General features: G+C 43.6%; 1 protein-coding gene across 1 annotated transcript in view; it reads left to right on the top strand.

The window, feature by feature from the left end:
* Positions 1-7,909: 7,909 nt before the first annotated feature.
* Positions 7,910-23,600, top strand: part of DISC1 (DISC1 scaffold protein) — a 200,590-nt gene continuing 184,899 nt past the window's right edge. Inside the window, 1 exon segment of the mRNA XM_032183944.1 lies at positions 7,910-8,038. Within this exon segment, the coding sequence (XP_032039835.1) occupies positions 7,966-8,038 (73 nt within the window). The 5' untranslated portion in view covers positions 7,910-7,965.

Raw genomic sequence — 23,600 nt, 5'->3', positions numbered from 1 at the left:
ATCGTTTATTTCTTAAAAAGCAAAGATCTATTTTCAACAAGCAGGTTTCCCAGAATTGTTACGTGTGGTTTGTACCACCGACCAAAAAATATTTCCTTTACGATTCTAATCAGGCAGAAACAACAGCTCTGCTAGCAGGACTGGCTCTTGGTTTAGCCCAGTCAGAAAAATACCTGTGACCAACAAGGCGCATGGAGGTCACAGAAGAGAATGTGTTTTTTCCTGTTGCCTCAGAAATGTCTGGATGCCTGCTACACCGCCCACAGCACATTCTCGGGCAAGTGCTGAGTAGTGAGGATGTGAAGTCAGCAGTCAGGGAGACCTAACGGTATTGTTTTGGGGATTTTAGGCAGAGTCTTGGTGATGGGATGGGCTTGTTTCTTGATGTAGCTCTTCCATCTGCCGGTGAGGACAAGGAATGAGAAAGTGGGAGATCTAGGGAATTGAAAAAATGCAGCTGTCCAAGGAGAAATATTAAAGAATGAGAGTCTGCATGGTGCAGTGTGACACTTAGTGCTATTCAAAGTTTTTATCAATATCTGAGAGTAAACATAACATTTCTGCTGAGAAACTGGATAGTGAAAACACTTGCCAAGTAGCAAATAATGATGAGAATAAGAATCACACAGAGTGGCCCGGTCCGCTCGGCAGGGAGCCCATCCAGGCAAGTGATGTCTCAGTGCAGCTCTAAGATCCCTTGCTAAATTAAATACCTGAAGAGAAGGAATACAGGCTGTACTTACAGGAGGTGAGTTTTGGAGGGTAAGCAGTGACTCTGAAACACTTTAGAAAGGTCAAAACTGAGAAGCAACTCAGTAGGAGCTCCCAGTGTGGTGGAAGATAAGGTGTTGACCATCTTTGGATACACAATTGGTGAGAAGTGGGTAGGGATCAAAAGCCCTACATGAAACCATTGCTGGAATACGTGTCCTGCTGGAGTGTTCCCACTTAAAAAGCGCACTGAAGGGTTTTCTGACAGCACATCAAAGACTCACAGAAGTAAGTCAAGAACTAGTAAAAAAGGCCTTTCATCAGCAGCTGTAGAGTTCACTTTATTTAGATAGAAGAAGAAGATATTAGTCTTCATCACCAGGGGTATAAACACTGCTATTGGGGTAAAATCCCAGGGTGGGATTTGACTGCTTAAACGTGGTCACTTATAGCATGTTAGATGCCAGAATTGTGCCTCCCTTCTCCTCTGGGCAGAGGGAAAGACTAAATATATGCCAATCTTGCATCCAGGAGTCTGCTGGATATGCCACAAGCTCACAGTTAGGCACTGCCTGTGCTCCCTGTACAAAGCCCTTCAATCCTTCTCTTTCAGTGAGTTTCCTGAAAGGCAGAGCAGCAAAAAATAAAAAATAAAAAAATAAATTAAAAATTGCAGTTATTGCTAACATAGTCATGTTCAGCCAGAGGATAACCTGCAGCCTCTGGTGTAAGGATGGCCTTGGTACAGTCATACATGGATCAAGTGCTTCAGGTTGGATTTGAAGCCAGACTATGTCACCCAGCTAGAGACAAATTACACTGGGCTTTCAATCACCTCTCCGTAGTCCTGCACTTGTACTCATTGCATTTCTGGCATTCAGGTCCTTGTCTGGTAGGGAAGATGTGTCTTGTGTTGCTTTACACATCTGCACCTTTAATATCACGTATTTTTGCTTAAATCGTTTAAATGCTCCTACACACATAAGGCATATTGGCATGTGAATGGGGAAAACAAAGGCATCGGGAGCTTGATGACAAAGCTGAAATGTTAGTATGCTCTTCACAGCTGGGTACCTGGGTACCGCATGGGTACAATCCAGGATGCTCACCCTCCAGTGCCTGCTGTCCCTTCAGGCACAGCAGCTGCGTTGACCGGCTGCGTGCAAGTGGCAGGATCATTGCTCTGTGATACCAGAAGCTCAGCCATGGGAAGTACTGATCTCCTCAGAAATCCCACCAGCATGCCCAGTCGATTACAGGAGAGTATGTATGCAGCTACCCAGGTGTGAGCGCATTTTGGATGCTCCCACACAGCTTTAGCCAGCCCCTATGCCCTGATGCTCCCACAAGAGGAACCTATGCCAGCTCCCCCTCTGAACTCTTTCCCTCACCTCTTGCCCAGCTCCTGGCTCCTTCCACCTCTGCTGAGACCCTGCTGTCCTGTGCAGCTTTCGGAAACCTTTCTGTGACTGAGTGATAGTGCTGAGGCACTATTTAAAGGGGAATGCATCATCTACATGTATAAGGTCTATTAAAACGAATGCTACAGTGAAATAATAGCAAGTTCAAATCCAATTATACATTGCTGTAAAACAAACCAAAACAACCAACCAACAAAACAAAACAAAACAGCACCAAACAAAAAACCAACCACCTAATAATGACAGTTCAATAGAAAATAATTGTATATCCAGATGTAAAAAGGTGAATGCAGCAATGGTTGGTTATTTATTGTCTGTACTGTACTATGGACAGAAGGTCCCTGAAATCCATTTTTGAAGCCTAGAGTACAGCAATATGAATCCTCATTTTTCTGGCTACTGATCAGGTGCCTTTAGGGAAAGTAACTCTTTTCTCGTAATAATTTAAATTTATAGGAAGGCATTTGGTCAAAATAAACAGTCAAAGGCTTAACTCTTTTGATTTGTATATCCGCCAGATTAGGGCTTAAAACATTTTTGAGTTATCTATAATACATGGCTCTTAATCCCATAAATATTTTGAACTGACTGGTAATGCGCTATCAGCCTTAGTCTTGTTTTGAAGTCTACCCTGACACCAGAAAAAATCCTGTACAGTCGAGTCACTGTCTTTGGAAAAGACTCAGAAAATGATGCCAGGAAAGACAACCAGCAGCTGCTCCCTTACAGCTGTAGATGAACGACGAAAAAGAAGATTTTGGAAACTGAAATGTAATCACTTGTAACAAAAATAACATTAAAGTCCTACAAGTTTCTTTTGGATTTTCATGGATTGGTCTTAAAAAAATCTGATTTTTTTTTTTGTTTTTGTTTTTGTTTTTTTTTTGTTTTTAATATCCTGGCTTTGCTGAAGTCTCCAGGAGTTCTGTGGTTTAATAACTGGGACTTTTGTTTTTTGCATTAAGCACCTTGATTCTATTTATTTATTTATTTGTTATGAAAATTATCTTTATGCAAATCTCATCACAAAGCATGTTCCAGAGTTACTGCAAGTACCTGCAGAGTTAACTAATGCATAATCAAATAGAAAACATCTCATTTTGGGTAGGGCATATTTAGCTCATATCTGAGCTAAACACGGATTAAAGCTGTGCAAAAAATTATGCTTCAGATCAGTGGATGAGCTAAAAATACATATAATTTGAAGTTCATTTCAGATAAACCCAAAATGCACTTAATTGTACTGTTTTTTTGGGGGGAGGGGGCAGAAAAAACACTTTTGGTAGTGAACTTCAGCACTGAAAGTGAAATCAGTTCTTCTAGTTTTGGACATGAAAATGAATACTGTGTTCAGTACTCATATAAATGAGTACTCATGAAAATGAATACTGTGTTCAGTTGAGTACTGTGTTCAGTTTTGGGCCCCTCGCTACAAGAAGGACATCAAAGTCCTCAAGCGAGTCCAGAGAAGGGCGACGAAGCTGGTGAGGGGCCTGGAGAACAAGTCCTACGAGGAGCGGCTGAGGGAGCTGGGCTTGTTCAGCCTGGAGAAGAGGAGGCTCAGGGGTGACCTTATCGCTCTTTTTAGGTACCTCAAGGGAGGCTGTAGCGAGGTGGGGGTTGGCCTGTTCTCCCACGTGCCTGGTGACAGGACGAGGGGGAATGGGTTTAAGTTGAGCCAGGGGAGTTTTAGGTTGGATCTTAGGAAGAACTTCTTTACCGAAAGGGTTGTGAGGCACTGGAACAGGCTGCCCAGGGAAGTGGTGGAGTCACCATCCCTGGGTGTCTTTAAAAGACGTTTAGATGTAGAGCTTAGGGATATGGTTTAGTGGAGGACTGGTTAGTGTTAGGTCAGAGGTTGGACTCAATGATCTTGAGGTCTCTTCCAACCTAGAAATTCTGTGATTCTGTGATATGAAGCACGGCAGAAAGAGTTAGCTTTCCATGTAAAGGATGTTGCTGAGGGGGAAGAAGTGGTGTCAAGCTGAGTCACGAGGGTGCAGGGATGTAAAGGAAGCAGCTCAGAGGTTGTGGCTCTGGCAGGATCACGCCATGGAAGGTAACCATTGGGTTCTGGCTTATGCAGAGGGCAGCAAACGTGCCATCTGTGAACCTAGCTTAAGAAAAATCAGGATGTCTTGATCCTGAAAAATCAAAACAAGTAGCTCTAACGTTTCTGGGCTTTTCTCATTTTTATGCTAGGCATAGGCAGCTCTAACGTTTCTGGGCTTTCCTCATTTTTATGCTAGGCATAGGCAAACCTTTTTTTTTTTTTTCCCCTTAATTTGACTTGAATTTGCAAATAGAGCTGCCTTTTCTTCAGTAGCATGTTTTGGTGAATACGTTATTTACCACTGAAATAGAGAAGGTCTCTGGTATAGCAGTGATTGGGTGAAGAAAAAAAAACACCACAAGGATGAATGCAAGAAGAAGAAAAGGAGAGTTTGCAGCTGAGCTATGAGACGAAACAGAGGTCATAAAGGACAGAGCTACAGGAAATCTGTTCATGATGGCAGCAGGTGCAGAGGGGAGTTCTCATACACTGATGTCAATTTGATGCGAAGGTACCATACAAAGAAGCAGCCATGTGGAGACGATGAGAATCAGAGAGGCTGAGAGAAGGAATAGGAAGCAGAGAGGGCAATTCTGAGCTGGCACAAGAGCTCAGGAAGTGGTCTGGGAAGGACAGAGGCAGCAGCACTGCACTCACTACACAGGAGTGATTGTTAAAATTTGTCAGGATTTCTGGTGCAGCATCTACTGCTGTAGCTTCACAGGCACCTTCAACTGGAGAAAGGCTTTTGGTGGAAAAAAAAAAAAAAAGGTTTAAATCCACATCTGTTCCCAGTTTACTGTACAGCTAGACAAATGCTCTTGCCAGCACACAGCAGACAGTAGCAGGGGGAAGGGAGGGGAAGGGAAGGGAAGGGAAGGGAAGGGAAGGGAAGGGAAGGGAAGGGAAGGGAAGGGAAGGGAAGGGAAGGGAAGGGAAGGGAAGGGAAGGGAAGGGAAGGGAAGGGAAGGGAAGGGAAGGGAAGGGAAGGGAAGGGAAGGGAAGGGAAGGGAAGGGAAGGGAAGGGAAGGGAGGCACAAATGGAGAAATGCTAGCAGGGGGAACAGGCAAGACCATTTCTTTGGGCAGCTTATCCACTGATAAGTATGCTCTTCTGTGCAATTTCTTGCAGCACCCATCTTACTAAACACCTGAGTACCACCTGTAAGCTCATCAGGGCTAAACTGTAGGTAGGAAGCTTCTTTTGTAAGCTCTGAATGTCTCATCCAAACATTTGGATTAGACCTTCCCTAAAGGGTACAATTTAAAGAGCATTAAAAACCAAAATACTGTTCTCAGCTACTAGTATAGGCTTCAGAAGTCTGTCTGCCTCCTGTACCTTTTTCTCTGGTTATGCTTAAAGTCTTCTGTGGAACCTACCTGCCATCTCTCTCCAAGCCCTTTCTGATAGCTGGACATTTGAACAAGGGTGTTTGTTGGAAAGCTGCTCATTTTTAAAAATAATAGATTGCCGTGTTCTCTCTACTAGGCAAATACTGGTGATTATGTACCCAGCTAATGAATTAGTCTGCTTCGTATTCTAATATGGTGTATTTTGTTTACTTAATTATATCTATTGATATAGGCACGCATGAGGTAAGGCAAAGCCACTTCAGGTGAAGTGTTGAAGTTTACGTTACACTTTAATTCTTGGAGTAGGTTCAGAGTAGAAGTGAAAAAACTCACTAGAAGGGGCTTCTGTCGAGAACAGATCATGCCATGATTTTTATTAACTTGTAAATTTTTATTAACTTGTAGAACAGCTACCTTTTGGTAGCTTTGGACAGATTAGCTCCTCTGGAACATCCAATGTTCTACATATGAGCTGCTGAAGCAAGTCTGCTGATGATAGTGAGTTATCTGTGGTAGTATGAACAAGGGCTGACTGCAAAGAACTGCAGAAGGAACTTGTGAGGCTGAATGAGCGGGCAATCAAACAACAGATGAAATTCACCATGTATGAACTGAATTGGTATCTACTGGTAAGAACAATCCTAGCTTCTCGTATAAGATGAAAAGTTATGAGATGATCACGATCACTGAGAAGGAAATGAGGGACCAGTACAATATCAGAAAATATTAGCTAAGTGTTTGGCAAGAATCAGAAAAAAGATAACAAATGTTATGAACTTTTGGTAAAGGAACACAGAATACAACAGGAAACACAAAGATGCCACCACTGTAGAAATCCATGGCTAATCTGCATCCTCATCCCCAAAAAGCAGTAATAGAAAAGGCTTAGAGGTGGGCAACAAAGACACTCCAAGGTACGGAGAGGTTTCTGTACACGGCAGGTCTGGGTAGTTTTGCACCAGGCAGTTTGTAAAATGGATCACGTGATGTGATGACACATATGAAAAGCATCGGAGGCATGGACAGTTTGGGAAAAATCTGTTTCTTCAAGCATAAAAACCTGGCAGCTGTCAAAGGAAGCTAGCCTCAGCCAGGCTCAAACCAAACATCAAGAGCTGGTGCCACGCACAGTGGGGGGAGAGCCGGGGAAGCCCTCACCGGAGGATGCTGTGGACACCAAAACCAAAGTGGGTTCAAAGGAGGTTGGACAAGCAACAGGGAGATGGTGTGACCCACTGCAAGTTACTGACTCAACAAAAGGAACTGAGCAGAGGAAACCCCTAAGCTGACATTGCTCAGAGGGTGGGAGAGTCCAAAGAGCTGTGTGTGCTTGCCTTGTTCCTTCTCTCGAGGCAGCTGCCGTGGGCTCGAGTTGGAGGCAAGGCTGTGCTGGCTGAGCCCTTTGTCTGCACCAGTACAGCTGTTCTCTTCCAACAAATTTATCTCTGGGTGATGGGAGCTGGGGCTGATATAAGCTGACATCATCTGAATCAGCAGCAGCACGGCAAACTTGAAGAAAGAAGGATGTGTGGCTATTTTTGGCACGTGAGGCGCAGCTGCTCATTATTTTCTCTCACAAGTCAGGAAGGGCACGGGCTGGAATATGAGGTCAAATCTCCCTTAGCATGTCCTGTGTTTCTTAATAACCGGACTGAAACCCAAGAATGTCAGTAGTCTGTCAGCTGTTAACTAAACTTACCAGGCTTTTTTTTGTAGCAAATTTTCTGAATGATGTGAAAACGTCTCAGTACACAAAGTGGTATATTTAATTTATAATAGTATTTAATGGTTTTGAAAAGGGAAGTGTGTTGTGAAGATGAGGGTGGAAGGGTATCTTGAAAAATGCTGATTCCGTGCACAGGGTGAGCACAGAGGATGTGGTGATACGTGACTGAAGCAGGCATTATTCTAGCAGACTTGGTGCCAAGCCATAGTCAGCGGATAGTCCTAAGTCTATATACAGCTCATAATTATGGCTATCAAAAGAAATAAAAACTGTGAGTTTAGAAATACAGTGAGAGCAAGATGTGATGCATGCGTTAACTAGGGGAGCGAAGATACTTCATAAATGGTGGAGGACTGTGTTAACCAGGGAAGGGAAGAGAAATGATGGAGGGCTGCACTATCTACAACACAAAACCGGGGAAGGGATTTCGGCAGAAATTAGCCTCGTGGGCGCTCCCACTCCGCCCGAGCAGCCGAGGCCGCCCCCTCAGCGCTGGGCCGCGGCCCCCCTGCCTGCCCCTGCGGCCATGGCGGCGGGGCCCCGCCGTGCTCCCAGCGCCCCGGGGCGGCCGCTGGAGGCCGGGCCGGAGGAGGGGCAGCGGCGGCGGGGCCGGGGCCGGGGCTCCCCGGCAGGGGAGGGGCCGTGGCCGCCGCTTTCCGCCCGGCTCGGAGCAGGGCGGGGGGTGCCCGGCCGGGGGCGGCATGTGGCGGCCGCAGCCCCGGCACGGCGGCACCGACAGGCGGCGCCGCGGTGGGAAGGGGGCGGCGAGCCCAGGTGAGCGGGTGGCAGAGCCCCGGGGGGGCCCGGCCGGCAGCCGGCGGCTCCTACCCGAGGGGATCCGGGGTCTGGGGTGGGTTTGGGGTGGGTTTTAGGGGTTTTAGGGGTTCTGCGAGAGCCCCGAGCGGTGCCGGTTGGATTGGGGTCGGGGGGGTTGCGTGGGGCTGGGAAGGGGTCAGGGCTGCAGCATGAGGAGCGATCCGCTTCCCGGAGCCAAGCCGCTGTTGTTGCTTTCCATCTATTTATTTATTTATTTATTTATTTAAAGTTTTGATTTTTGGTCCTCTAGGCCCCAGCCGGCTTTTAGCGTTCGTTCGTTTCGCAGGGAGGGTCAGCGCAGCCAGTGTTGCCTAGGGAACTTTGTTACAGCGCTGAGGTAGCCTTCAGTGTTGTTAAACGCTGACAACTGTGTAATTTCGCCTCTGCTGGCGTGGAAGGAGTTATATTGCTGTAAAGACATGCATGTGTGTGTAAGTGTTTGTATATATGTATTTTAACTCACTGCCTGTAAAGAGGGAAGTAACTGTTCTCTCAGAAGTCAACAGTCACGTCTGTCCTAACTCACTTTAAAGGACGAAAAGGAAACTGCCATCTTCACAGAGAAGCCAGCTTCATGTGTCTGCGAGTATGTGAGTAACCGAGTGTTAAAAGTGAGGTTTCTAGCAGAGGTGAGCCGCTCGTCACCTCCTCCCTCCGAGCAGCAGCCGGCAGGAAGCTGTCAGGCTGAGCGAGCGCTGCCCGCGTTACCCACGCCGGTGCTGGCGAAGGGCTGGAGCCGTGGGGAAATGCTGGAAAAAAATACATTTCACCTTTCCCAGGAGAGCTCAGGAAGAAAGGCGGATTGCTCTTGGGGTGTGTCAGCTGCCTTTCTGGTTTTTCGGATGTGCGGTTCTGCAAGGGCTGGTAGCCTAGTGAAACTTTCTGCAAACATGTTGGTTGGCCGTGCCAACGTTTCAGTGGAAAGCAGCTCATTCATGGTTTGGTAATCCACACTAATCTTTGTGTACAAGCGGTTGAGTAACTTTCTGCTATGCTTCTGAATAGTGAGTTAAGAGCTCTGCAGTGAAGTGCCTGTGTTATAAAGGCTGCTGCAAAATATACTACAGAACATACACCAGCAAGCACTGCTGACAATTAAAAGTAAATTAGAGTTTTCAAAGAAATGAACACAGTATGTTGTGATTCATTATTTCTGTTTTTGTCCTTTTGTGTTTAATCATTTACTTTCTAATTTGCAATTGGCCTTACAGTAACTCGAAAATGGGAGTTCTACTTTATTAAAACTTTCATGTTGTTTAAGTGGTAAGTCCCTTTAATTGCGTTGCATTGCTGTTCCCCCATTTCATTGCTGAAGATAAAGTTGTAGTTTCTTCTAGGAAGAGATTAACAGTGCTTTAAGGCTGAAGTTTTAGTAGATCTTTTTTCCATTGATATGGTTTCTGGGCACTTAAGAAACTGAGAGGAAGGATGTTTAAATTAAATATGTGGTTTAAAAATAAAAACAGTTGAATTTAGAGGTTTGTGGTCTCCTAAAATGTGGGGTGAGGGAATGTGAACCCCCTGATATTTTGTACATTTGAGATTAAAACTATGTCCATCTATGTCTTTTTTTTTTCTTACTTCCCAGTGTTTATACTGTAAAAGTTATAAATTTTCTCTACAGTTCTTCAAGACTGGACAGTCAAAATAACCTGTTCTTGTATGCTATACTACTAACTTATCCAGCAGCATGGAAGTGTGGTCACAGACCAAGTACTATATTGCCACTGGCTTCCTCCCTCTTTAAATTCAGATAAATCAGCCTTTGTTCTCTTCAAGTAAAATGAAGTCAAAAGTTTGGGCCTAAGCTGCTGCTTCTGGAATTGTAGTGGGGTCATGTAAGAAAAGAGGATTTATTAGCACCAGTATAATTTAATTGTAAAGAACGGAAAGACAGAAAGCACTGCAAACAATGTTTTGTACTCACTAAAGCAAAGAACCCTAAAGGTTAATTCCGACTTTGTTCGCAAATTAGGCACACTTGGTTAGGTTTTTTTTTTTTGCTCACCATAACTTGGGCCTCCTACAGCTACTGAACTACCTGACCTTTCAAATGAGATCTACTGGAGTGTGCAGCACCTCCTGAGCGCTCATCAGGAGTTATGATTTTTTCATTTCAGCATTTGGCTTCCTCGAGCAAACGTTCTTCCTAATTGAGCGGCAGACAGTCTGCAGCCTTTCCTGGTTTTGGACGTAATACATATGAACAACTCGTGTGAAAACAGCTTTTCACACCACCTTTGGAGTATCGGGCTTAAAGGTAAACAGAGAGGAACCTGTGGAGTTGCCATAGTGATTTCCAAGTTCATCCTTAGCATGTTGTGTCTTTTTACAGAGAGCAGCCCTTTCATGCTGTGTCACTTAGATTAGGATTGAGCCCAGGGTATGTTGTAATACTATTCAATATTCTTGAAGGAAAACTGCTGCAAAACCCTTATGTATGAGGGATGAATGTGCCCTTTGTAAATCAGCAGTCACACGAGGAAAAACTTGGCTCTCTGGCACTGAACAAAGGCTACTGCGCCTATGTTAAGTACTGTAGTATCCTTATTTGGAGCTGTTTACTTAATTCTGGGTTATGTTAACTATTTAGCACTCCATTAAAGTTTCCCCCCCCCCCCCCCTTTTAGCATATAGGCTAAAAGATCCCATTAACTTCTCACCTGAAATATGATTTTGGGGAGAGACATTTCTTCTCTGAGCCTCCTAGCTACTGATGCTGTGGAAGCAGAGATCAGCTATTGACATACTTTGTAAAATGCAGGTTTGCTGTATGAAACTTGAATTAGCTATTGACGTGGAGTTATTTCCCTGTTTATTGATGCTGCGAAAGTAAAGTGGCTTAATGACTAATCTAAAGTCTGCAGACAGCAGTGAGATCATGTGCGTGCCTCAAGTATGGTTTCTTTGTTCTTTGTGATTCCTTTGGGGCACGCCGAATTTGGATTCCATCTCCCCTTTGTGTGACGTACTGCATCTGCTTACAGTACAGTACTGCAGTCTTTATTTCAGACCCTCCCTCGTTTAACAGCCCTGCTTCCTTCCAACATGCACACCTCTAATTATCCCTATATGATAAATTACTAACAGGGACCCTGTTGCCTAATGATTGGTGGTGCTTTCTATTCTTTCCCGCTCCCTCCTCTCTTTCCTTCCTTTCTTGCTGTCTTACAAATGTTTGTTTGTTGCAGGACCCTGATGTCAGAGGAGATTACATAGTTACTCTGCTCTTTTTGCCTTCTCTCAATATGTTTATTTGTAACAACACCTAGGCACACTGAGCTTGAAAACATTTAGATTTCACATCAAAACAGTCAGTATTTGCTGCATAAACAGTTGTGTTCTCAGAATTAGGGCTGAAAAGGGGAAAATGCATTTTTTTTAATAGTGCTTAGCTAGCTCCATTTCAAAGGTATATGCATTACCTGCACTTCTAGATCAGATCAAATACCGCACAAGTCAGAACTGCAAGTGGCACAGTAATTTGCTAAGGAAGGTATGTGTACACATGCTCAGATGATAAAATCTTCGTGTGAAAGAACTGCATGGGAGAAGTGGATACTTGAAACTAAGAGCAGAATGAATGGGATATATGTGAAATTATCTTCCACCGTTCCCTGTTCTCTGCAATGGCAGCAGAATTGGCTGCTTAGAGGGATTTAGCGGGCGCTGGCTGAAAGGGTTCTTTTGCTAGGGTGAGAGGTCAGCAGAGCAGGAAAACATGACAGAGGAAAATCTCTTAGAGCAACTTGGAGGCAACCTGCGGAGTGGAAAAGTCAGGAGGTTGGTGGTGAGTATCGTAAAACTTAATAAGGATGAAAGGTGTAGTATCTATGGACAAGTCAGGAAGTGGGAGTTGGTGTAATCAGATCTTCTGAACTGTTTTGCAAGCTGGCATTAAAAGGGGCATGTGGCATTGGTGTCGCTTTTCAATGCCTTGCTGAATTCTTTATAATGTTAATGGGAAAGTAGAGTCAAATAGTAGTGATGTTTTCAATGTGCCTGTACATAATGAAGTTTGACAGGAGCTTCGTGGCTTTGTTGATTGATGGGGTGAGCAGAGCAGACCCTGGCTTAGCTCACCTAGATGGCCTCGTTTCTGAATTTATTGGCAGCTGTGCCTTTGGGTCTAATAAGTGTGTTTTGGGCACTGAAGGAAACCATTCGTAGGGTCCTTTCATTTTGTTTTTGGAAAGCTGTAAGGTCTTCAGAGAGCTTGGGAAAAGAAGAAACTTTTTTTTTTTTTCTTCTTCTTAATAAGCCACTTCCTTGCTGCTTTAGTGGGATACTGAAAATATTTTGTTACTCATCTTAGACGATATGTTGGTAAGTATCCTTTCCACTGGTAAATCAGCTTAGTTTTATGGATTATCACTGTTGCAGATACGCAGACACCTGGAATGGTGCTGGCAGAGACCACTTACAAAGCCAAAAGGTTATAGCTGTAGGGTTATTTTTTCTTAGATTGTAGCTGTCTACTTTTTATGGTCTGGTTGTTCCCCTTCCTACACACAAATATATTACCTCACTAAAACTTCCCAGGGCTCCAAGGAATGGTTATCACTGAATCTCTTTGTGGGAATTCCAGGTGTCTCAGCCCTGTAAAGTACCTGACTTTTCATTGGGAGGGCTCAGATGATCTTATCAGGAGTGGCTTGTTTTCTCATAGGTGTTGGGAAGCATAGCTCTGGGGACAAGAGCTTTCCCTTCTCGTAGGGTTTTGGCTGTGGACAGTTGCTGAGGCAGTGGCGAGATTGAATTTCATGCACTTGATGGAGGTGCAGGTGCTTCCTCTTGCAAAAAGCCTGTGGAGACCCAGGTGATGTGGGAGAGGGGGCTGCTGTTCCTCAGCGTGGCTTTGCGTGTCAAACTAGTTAATAATCAACGGGTGTTGCGTTTCCTTTCCCTGGGAAATCTGAACGTGGCTGTGGCAAGGCAGCTGCTGTAGTGTTCACGTGTTTGTGGTCTGAGCCTTGTACAGCTGTGGCCATGAGAAGGGCTGCTCCAGGTAATGGAGCAGTGTAAAAGGCTGTTTGCTGGCTTCCTGGGCAAACGAGGACAGGAGGGGGAAATAGCTCACTGGTTGGGTGGTCTCAGATTGCTCTGAGGTAAGGAAAGCCCAGCTCCTGCTTCTCACATTGTATGCAGCGAGCCCTAATAGCTTTATTTGTTCTTTTAGCAGATAGGGAATTTTCCTGACCTGTGTTCTTACTAGTGATAACGGTGTGTAGCAACATTTTCACTGTGTTTCTGGTGAGTTTGGGGTGGCACCGATGCTCTTGATGAGGGCTCCAGCCTTTCAACTGGGTCTGCACACACTCATTTGCGTTACTGCTTTCTGTGCTGCCAAGTCTTAGTGAAGCTCTGTGTGCTTTGGCCAGGCATTAAGTTGGAAGTCTGTGGCCGTAGCAAATTCAGAGTGGCTGTGGTTTAAAAAAAGCCAGTATGAGTGTTCAGTGCAAGCCGTGTGAGGAGTGCGTGGGGTTGCTGTCTGTCTTCCAGGCCTCTGCTTTGGAACAGTTGTGCATTCTAAAAATGCCCTCTAATGGCTTGAAAACCATGATAGAAAGTACCAGAAAAGCTCGAAAAAGGAGGGTTAAAATGCAGAGAGCAAGCAGGGAATAATAATAATGATAATAGGAAAAAGGAAAAAAAAAAAAAAAAAGAGCAAATAGGTGAGGTAAAGACACTACAGAGGACACCTTACATGTAAGGCTGCTCTAAGGAATTTTGTGCGGCGGCCTGTGTATGTGTTGTAAACACCAGCACTGAACAGTGGTGTAAGAAGAAAGAGACCAGCCCCGGAAAACCAAGAAGTAAAGGGAAGAAACCAAGGAGTAAATGAAACCAAGAAAAGGAGACAGAAAAATATCTGGGTGTTTGTGCACTCAGTTATATCAGTCATATACACCCGTGTCGCTGGTTATGGGTGCCTGGTACAGGTGTGAGGCAGAGCATTCAGGTTTGCCTTCTTCCATGCCCGTGTTGTGGTTAGACTTTGTGGACTGGGTAGGGTAGAGGTGGTGGTCCCTGGGTGATTGTCCTCCTCCAGGTCCTTTGTGAGGGAGAGTGGTTTTGTGGCAGGTGCTCAAAGGGGGCTACTCTTTTTTTTTTTTTTTGTGTAATGCCCTTGGAACCATGTCAGGGATTAGGTTTTTCAAAGGCCAGTGTCTTCAGACAGCTGCAGTCTAGCAGATGGCCCCCTCTTGTCTGCCCGTTGGAAAGCAGACTAAGAAAAGGTATCAAAATAATTTTTAATATAGCAAACTGAATGATGCCTTGAGAGATGTGCTTTCAGATGTTTGTACAGCCAATAAAAAGTCTTGGCAATAAACATTTTGTGAAATAACTGCAGTAGATCAAAGTGACATTTAAGTGATGCTCATGAGCATCATTTAATCACCAGCTAACTACTAGAGGTCTGCTACTGTGGAGCAGTAGGAGTTTTTATGTTATGCCTTATTGTGTCTGTCTTTCTTAAGGCACTGGCTATCACTGAAGCTTGTGATTTCTGTGTGTGTATTGAATGCTTAAAAGCTGGTTAAGAACCTATTTATTCCAAGTATTGAACTTTTATCCTTAATTTTATTTGTAGAAAGCCAGCTGTTTCTGCCTTCCAGGACGTGATGAAGCTGTTTACTAACTTCCTTGTGAAGTAAAATCGGATGAATTGCTTGCTTTCAGAGTTGCATGTATCATCACAGAAGATACGCTTGAACTGATGTGTGTATAGATAAAAAGGTGGAATGCTGCAAATCCCAAGACTTGTTTTAAAAGCTGGGGTATATCACGGGATTGTTTGGATTGGAAGGGACTCGGCAGGTCTCTGGTCTACCTTTCTGTTCAAAGCAGGGCTGACTGAGGCCAGAGCAGATTGCTCTGAGCTTTATCCTGGGCCCTGGAAGCCTCCAAGGGCTGGTCAGCCTCTCTTGGCAGCCTGCTGCACTGCTTGACTGCCCTTGGGGTGAAGTTTTCCTATTGGTATGTAGCATCTTAGGAATATTGTTGCTAGTAGATGTGAATCAGGTGTCATTTATAATCTAGTTTGAGAGTGGCGCACTTGGCATTCTCTAATTTTCTTTCCTTCCTCTGGCATAAAATTGCTGTATTTGCTGAAATTTGCTGCAAATATATCTTTAAACCCAAAGAGGGCATTCTAACCTTAAAGATGTCCTTAGTTCGGTCTTCATGATTTTCTCTGATACAGAAGCCCTTGCGTATGACTCAGACCTTGAGGTAATTTAAGTTTAAGACGTTTCATATGTTTTTGCTCAGTAATGCACTATGACACTTTTATTGTACAGGAATGAAAATCCATGCATCTTCTCAGCATCGCTCTCAGTCTTATTGGCACCTCTTTGTTTTTGTAAGGCTGCTCATGCAGGATGTTCCTGTTCACTGGGGGCTGAAGGGAGAGGATGATTTTTAGGTCGTGGAGCTCTTGCAAGTCACTTCAGAATCCTTTGAGTTGTCCTTTCCGTAGTCAATAGAGGATTTAAAAGGCTTCTGGCTTAAAAGTAGCCCTGTTTCACTAAGGGAGCCAGTCAATGAACATCTTCTTCCACTGAACTATCTTTCTGGGCTTTCTTCACACTTTATAAATATGCTTTCATGTGTCAGAATCATGGATTAGCATAGACTTGTTAAGTTCGGAGTACAAAATGTAGACAGGCTCAAATTGTATTATAGGTAAGTTAAGAAGGAGTCACTTAAATATGAAGTTTGTTTATTTATTTATTTATTTTTACTAATTTGTGGTGAAAATTCAACTTAAACCTGAAGTTTCCAATGAAAATTTGCTGTGCAGACTTGGCATGAAATAACATTGGCAGGATCTGCCTCAGGGAGACCCAAGACTTCAAGGTTTGGTAGTTTTGAGAATATTCACGTTCTGGCTAAACATGGCTTTTTTCAGATCTGCGATCCTTTCAATAAAGACAGGAGTTCCGAAAGAGCAAAGCCTGAGGTGTGTTTTTACAGTGGAAATGTTTCCCCTCCCCAGGTCTTTCAGGAGTCCTGTGTAAGTGATCAGCCCCGTCTGGGGCGTGCTCTGGGTAGGTCAGCTAACTCCTCACGTGGTCTCTTTTAACCACAAAGTAATGCTTCAGATTATGCCGTGCCTCGGGACCGAGGAGATCAAATGTCTCTTGCAATGCTTTAACTTTCCCCAAAAGGAAGCTATGGCAGCTCTGTCAGCTACTCGTTAATAACAGCAAGGCCGTGTACAAGAGGGCTGTGTAACAGAGGTACCCTGCTCAACGCTGAGAGCAGCAGGGGCAGAAATCTCCGCTGCCCCATGGCCTGGCCCTCGCATCTGAAGGGGACGGGCCTCTCTCTGTGGGTTACATTGCAGAGAACCCCGCCAAGTCCTAGAATTCGGGTTTTCTAAAGCCTGTAATAATTTTTCTTGAATTTATTGGAAATAGAGTTATGTGCACGATCTATGTTAATTCTGGACTACTACTTGAATGGCACTCAAAGTTGTTGTTTTCTTCCTGCCAAGCATTTTGATACCCAAGAAGATTGTTTCAGGTGTGCCTGTTTAGCACCATATGGTACAATCAGCACTTCTTATCCCTTCTAAAATGCTAAGCTGAATTGAGGATAGATTGAACAGAAAAATTTCATTAACTTCTTCAAGACAATTTCCCTCTTATATCTTTCAATGGTCAGCCTGGTTTTTTTTTGTTTTGTTTTGTTTTTTTTTGTTTGCATTTACTTCTCATTTTTTAACTTGAAGTACTTCACTTAAGACTTCACTTCATTACAGTATCATACAGATTCTTTGGTGCCCAAGAAACATCTGCAAGCTATCTCATGAAAGGGCACAATTTCTTTGCAGATAAATACCATTCTTAAACTTACTTGGATAATGAGAGCAGACAGGTAGGGTTCAATGAAAGGTAGCGGATCCTGTAGCCTTGTAGTTAAGTAGGAATACTTAAGGAAGGAATTGCAAATAACGTGTGACAGAAAAGATTTAAAAAAAAAAAAAAAAAAAGCTTCGGGCAAAAATCTATGGTTTTGTTGAATGGTGTATGTTAATAAATGCAACCTGTATTATTGGCTAACATATGTTATCTCAGGGAGGCTGTCAGAGGAAATTGCGGCAAGTAATTGTCTTGATTTCTTAGATGTGAATTGCAGCGATTTACTGTCTCAGGAAAGAAGCTCTTACAATAGTGTCTTCATTGAGAAGATCTCAAACGGGATGAATGGAGCCAGTGTGCCTTTAAAGTGGGATTTAGTTTATGTGCTCACACAAAACGTGTGCTGGGAAAGAGGTAACAGGAGCCCTTAGGACTGGCTGAAGTCCTCCTGGCCAAAAGGCAGGCACCTGGGGACAAGCAATGTAATCAGTGGTCACAGGTGAAGTGGGGTTGGGCTCCTTTTGAATGGACTTGGAGAAACCTAGAAACTTCTCAGCTGTGCTGGGGGGAGTGGGAAGGAGGAGGGGTTTTCACCTGGAAAGGAATTGGGTGGTATGGAGGAGCTGGAAGCGCACACAGGGAGGATTTTTGGAGGTAAATTGAGATGTGCTTGTCTGCTGTTGTGAGGGGCCTGCTCCTAGGGAGCTTGGGCATATTGGGGTCAGGACAGAGGGGAAACTGGAAAGGACCAAAGAGGTGGTATTGAGGAGTGATGTAGGGGAAGAGTGCTTCTCTGTGGCTCTGAACACTGCTTGGGAGCTTTGTGGAGGGTTTTCACCCTGGGCTGTATGGTATGCAAGTAGGACCTGTACAGTTAGGTCAGAGACACAGGTTTGGGATTGCGTCTGGTTCAACAGTCTTTTGCACTTAGTGTAAGATAAATGAGCAGTTGGTTTGTGAGAAGCTAGTTGGGGACCAAGAAGAGAAATGCATTGGAAGTCGGTGGAAAGGAACGCTGGGTGTGGTGGGAGCAGCAGAAAGGATGTAGTGTTGGTGTCAGCAGCGTGGGGTGGAGGCAAAATAAGTGAAAGAGTTGGAGTAGAGCTGTCAGTGTCGATTGTGTCTTCCCTCAGCATGGGGTCTGGCTGACTGCCACGAGTATGTCCACCGATCCTTGTTTGCTGCTAGCGGTCATGAATTCTAAATTTTGTGTGAAGACAGGATTTCGGTGCTGCTGCAAATCTTTAGTCTGTGGCCGTGGTGCCAAACATCTGCATTTGGACTCAGTTGTGGCTTTGTGGCATGGCTGTTGGGTACCACCAAGGAGGGGTTGCTCCCTGCTTGGCTGGGAAATGCAGGCTTAGTGCTAGAAAATGCACGTTGGAGCACGTTTGGCTAAATGAAAGAGGGTCTTGATAACAGCCGTGGTGGTGTCTGAACTTGTCACTGTACAGAGCTTTGACTGCTTTTCATGGTTTTGATGTGGCTTTTTGGTGGTGTACTGCTTTTCTTATCTTCTTTTTTTTCTGTGTTACAATTCACTTCCTTAAACGTGATCTGCTGTTGATATCACAGGAACAACATAGGTCAGTTCTGTGTTGTCAGAGGCATCATTTTTTTCTGTAATTCAATGCAGTTGCTTTATATATAGAAACAATTCTGTTTCCTGACTTTTTTTTTTTTTTTTTTTGAGATACCTGACTTAAGGCAGAGTGACTTCTGTCTTGTCTTATTCTGAAGGAGCTGTGATTTCTCAGCTGTGTGCTGCATGCCTGTGGTTAGTATTCTGTTGCAGTTTCAGCAATATTAGCTACAGTACTTCCATGGCACCTTTGTAAACCGTTCTCAGAATTGCACCTGAACATTTTAGTCTTCTCCTCGTCTTGGAGGAAAAGGATAAAGCCGCTATCTTCACCCCTGTGCTCTCAGGCCGAATAAAGCAAGCTTCCATCTTCCATTTTGTCTGCCTGCAGCCTCAGGTAAGGGCTGTAAAGGTCAAGCATATCCTCGCAGAAACCCTCAGAAGGGATATCGCGTGCAGCCTTGCTTACTGGTGTAGTTCTCTCGGGGAACCCATGCTCGTCCTGCTGGAGCACAGAGGCTGACCCCTTGCTGGCTTCTAACATCCGAAAACCAATGATGCTGAATAACCTGCTGGCCTTTAGCAAGGTCTTGCATTAACTGAAGCCATCTGTGGAGGATAGGAGAGCAGCGTTGCAGCCTGTACTCGGTGGTACACCCAGCAGAGTGGAGATTTCTTGTCAGCTAGCAAAAGCACAGTCTGCACAATTGTCCTGCAAAGAGGAGGAATAGTTGAGTACAGAAATTTTGTGGGAGCGTTTAGTCACAGGGGTTTGCTTAAAGCCACAAGGTTTTCTTCTGGGAAGAGCGGGGAGAGGGAACAGTGCAGTTTGTGTCCCTTCTGCCACAGGTGTGCTCCGTGTCCCATGCATTGCTGTTACTGCAGGCTGTGTACGTGACTCTTGCACTGTCTTGTATTTCAGCTGCATCCTGAGCTGCTGTGCTTTCTGCCCAGTGTTGTTGCTCGGCTTTCCTGATGTCTGAACCTTCATTCTGTCTTCATTGTTGTTTAGACAGTGCTGACATCGCGCCGTGACAGCCTGGCTGGGGCTGCGAGGTAAACTTCCTACAGCGGACAAAGGAGAGAGGAGCATTTGTCACGGGACTTTGATATTAAATTGTAAAGTTAAAAGCATACTGACTCCTCACCCTTGGCAATATAGCAACTGCCATGTTGTTTTATTTTCATTATATGTGATCACTACTGAGCTGTTAAGAGAAAATTACTTTCTATTTCAGTAAACTCAATTCTGCTTTCCGACTGACTGTGCATCAGATGCTTAATTTGGATCCCGCTCTCTCGGTGAAATTAAAAATTCAAATCTCCAAGCTGGAGCACTGAAACTGTGCTTGAATTAGAAATTGACTGCTGTCAATGTGCTCTCACACTTCGCTCTTCCCCCCGATGAGTTTTATATTAGAGTCTTGCTGTAGATGATCTGACTGAGCAGAAGTGGTGGGAATCTGCACTGTCACTCAGTAGACAGAGTGATGAAAGAGAAGTGTGGCGTGTTAACTAGACCATTCTTGAAAAAGGACTGCTGTGTGCTAATTTCATAATTACATATATGTACGGTGAAATGCTTTTATGGGATATGACTGCAAATCCATTAAGTATTGCTGACATATTAATTTAAGGCATTACCAAACTTCAGTTTCTTCTTTTAAGCTTCATGCAAAATCCTCTCTCCCTAATTTTTGACTAGTAGTTGAACGTTTCCAGATCTTGACTGAAAGAACAAGAACGTCCTCTCCCTCTGAGCCATTTGCATGGGCTGCCTCTACAGAACTTTGCACTGAAATTGTGAACAAAAGGTTTTTTTTCCCCCTGTCCAGGAAGAAAAACAACAACAAACCATTAAAACAAACAACTGCTGAGATAAGCATTGCTTCTCTGTTGTGCTTCCCCTCTTCAGGTTTGCAACTGTTGTGTCCTTCTGCCCTTTTGAAAAGTGGATGCATTAATTAGTCATTTAACTGTAAGTAAAAAGAGTGAAGAACAGGCTTTAAACCAATTGGGGCTGCCTATTTGTGGGGAAGTGTAGTGCCTTCTGTTACTGATGGTGGTGAAGGCCCCCAGTGCTGGTATTGTGTTCCCAGAGCCTCCTGTGGCTTCCCCTGTGGTATGTGGTTGTCCACCAGGGGTCTGCTGCAAGTCTCGTGGGGCTGTGCTGGGCAGAGATGTGTGAGGCGTGTCTGTAGCGAGACCATGCTGAAATTTATAGCAAAGGTCTCGAGCTTCCCTGGCTTTCCTTTTATTTTCTCCTTCTCAGGACTTCTGTAGAAGTAGCCGACCGCATAAAAGCAGAAATCTCGCTTATGAGAAGAGCAGAAATGTAATTTTTCAACACTATTGTGCCATCTAAATGATCCTGCTTCACTGAGCCAGCCAGGAGTCACCTGCCTGCTCTAGAGTGAATTTGTCCACTTGTTCTACTGACCAACACAATGAGCTTCCTTGGAAGGCTGCAGTGGTGGAGTTAGATGGTGTAATTTACATTCGACTTGGAGGAATGCAATTTCCTATAATAGCCAAGCCTTGGATCTCAGGTTGCCAGCCATAGGGTGTTGATTAGTTATCAAATAGGCCTTCACAGTGCAACTGCGTGCTTTCACAGGCTGGGTAGTTATTACCTTTTTAAATTTAAAAAGGTCAGAAATGCATATTTCTGTGCCTTTTCGCATACGGGTGCATGGGCCTTGATTCAGCAAGGCGCTTGCTTGAGGAAAAAAAAGCCTGCTTGTATTGTAGTCAATGCACTGCTGAATAGTGATGGATGCAGGCGTGTGCTTGTGTTTTGAAGGTGGCAATATAGAACACAATTAAGATACGTAATTAATGAAAAGGCTGTTTGTGTTATCCCCCTTTGACTAAATAGGTGATTGTTACTGTCTTTGGAAGCATTTTGAAATTTATTAGTGTACATGTTAATAGATCTTTTTTTTTTTATCTTAGAGTTAACAACACAAAACCAGGTTTGAAGCTCTTTTAAGGGGGAAAAACACTTGATGGGCATGTTGGAAGTAGTGATCAGCTAGCTAATGTGGTCCTTACTCTAGAGAGGGGTGTCGCAATTTCATCAAATGGCTCGAAATGAATTGCTGCATTAAGGAGGAAAGTGGCTCAAATGTAACAACTGGATGATGTGTATTATGGGAGTGTGTCAATAAAAATACAATTATTTGAACAGTGGCAAAGGCAGGACACTGACATCTAAAATGCATGAATCTTTGAAGTGTTTTTAATGAAGAATAACAACTAACAAGCATTTAATGACTTCAGAGTATATTTTGTACGTGACATCTTGGAAATTTAGCAGCTGAATAACTAAACTCAGCATGTGAGCTTCGAAATTATAGGAGCCCTTGGTGAGGAAATCATTTGTAAATGGGAACAAATATAATATAGCTCAGCCATTGCTCGTCTTTGATAGATACGCTTCATAAAATGGTATATAAATCAAAGTATAGCTAACATTCAATAATTAAGGTGAAAAAGCTGGATGAGACCTTCATGTTTTAATAGTTACAAAAATCTGTGTTCAAAGGTAACTTTATTAGAAAGCATAATGCATAAAGAAGATAAAGGTTTATTTTAAAAGAGGTCATGTTGAGATCGGTGCCACTTTATTTTGAATATTTTGTGGTGTCTTTTGAAATTCAGCAAACAAGGTAAAGGTAACTAATTAGAAACCACAACATTTTACCTATTTTTCTGACCAAGGAACTGAACGGTCCTGGCTATTGTCATGTCAGATTAATTAATCCTCGAGAAAAGTTAAGCTTGTGTGTGCCTTTATAAATAATACATATTTTCATTTCACTTACTTTGTTTGCATACAGTTTAATGCAGGTTTTTAGGGCTTCCTCAAGAGAAGCAGCACTACAGAAATGGCTTGGAGTGGTGCTTTGATATTTGGCTTTGAATGTGACCCAATATTTTTTCCTCAGACACTGCAGCTGGCCCACGCAAATGTTCTAAAGGTGAATTTGTTATTCTAATAAAAATCAACGGTGTTTGATGTAGGTGTGTGCAGATAGTTGAGGCCTTTTTAAAACTGAATATATAACTTCTCATTTATTTTCAGGGAGAGCTTAATGAGCTTGCAAGTATTCTGCATCATGGGTTTTAAAGCAGGGGCAGGGAGGTAATTACTGCAGAGTTTGTATTGATCTGTAAAATCCTGGTGGACTTTATAAGCACTTCACATTCTTATGACTATCCATCTACAGATGGTATTAGAGCACTTGGTCGAAAAACTGAACAGTGACTTTTGTGGCTAAAAATGAAGATTCATTATCTAAAATAAATTAGGTAACTGTTCTGCTGTTCCTTAGCTTCAGGTTGAGTGCAAGAGAAACGTGCTCTTCTCATCAGTGATAAATGCTCTTTGGCTTCATCTCTCCCTGTTTCATTTTGCTGGTGCAACTGAGACTTTGCTGCTCATGAGTTGTTTTCAGGTGTTAGACCCTGTTAATTCTGTGTTCTGACTCTGAGCTCTTACCCATTAGGAAACGCTGGCCATCGTGAAAGATTGCTGTGCTGAAAGATCTGTTGCAATCAAGTAGGTTCATGCTGGGCTTTTGTATCTTGGATTTGAAGCTATTTGCACATTATCAGACACTTGAATGACAATAAACATTGCATCTTGTAGGATCACGATGAATATTTTTAAAAGTTGAGTTGTAGTATTGCAATTGAAAGGCCTTTCTTGCATTTGTGGCTTTTCTGTCTAGGTGCATGTCTCATGCAAACAGTAGCACTAAAATGTTACATATTTTTAAAAGTTATTTCCAGATGCTTTTCCAGTGTTCTAAGGTGCAATTTCAGTAGTCTTGTGGCTAAGTCCATGGACTCAGCAGTTATTTGAGGGTCTTGAAACAAAACTGAGGGAATAATGAAGAAAAATGAGACCTTTTTACAAGTTAGCTGCATTGGTTCAATATAGTTTCCTTGTCTGGACATTAGATGTAGAAAGCAATGATTAGAAGTTGTGGCTAATTTGAGATGCGTGATGACACCAACTGAAGCGATTCTAAATTTCAAAAAAAAGGGGCACGATAGATGG

Source organism: Aythya fuligula, chromosome 3 (assembly GCF_009819795.1).
Source record: "Aythya fuligula isolate bAytFul2 chromosome 3, bAytFul2.pri, whole genome shotgun sequence".
In the NCBI taxonomy this organism is placed as follows: domain Eukaryota; kingdom Metazoa; phylum Chordata; class Aves; order Anseriformes; family Anatidae; genus Aythya; species Aythya fuligula.
This window is presented reverse-complemented; position numbering and strand designations above follow the sequence as displayed.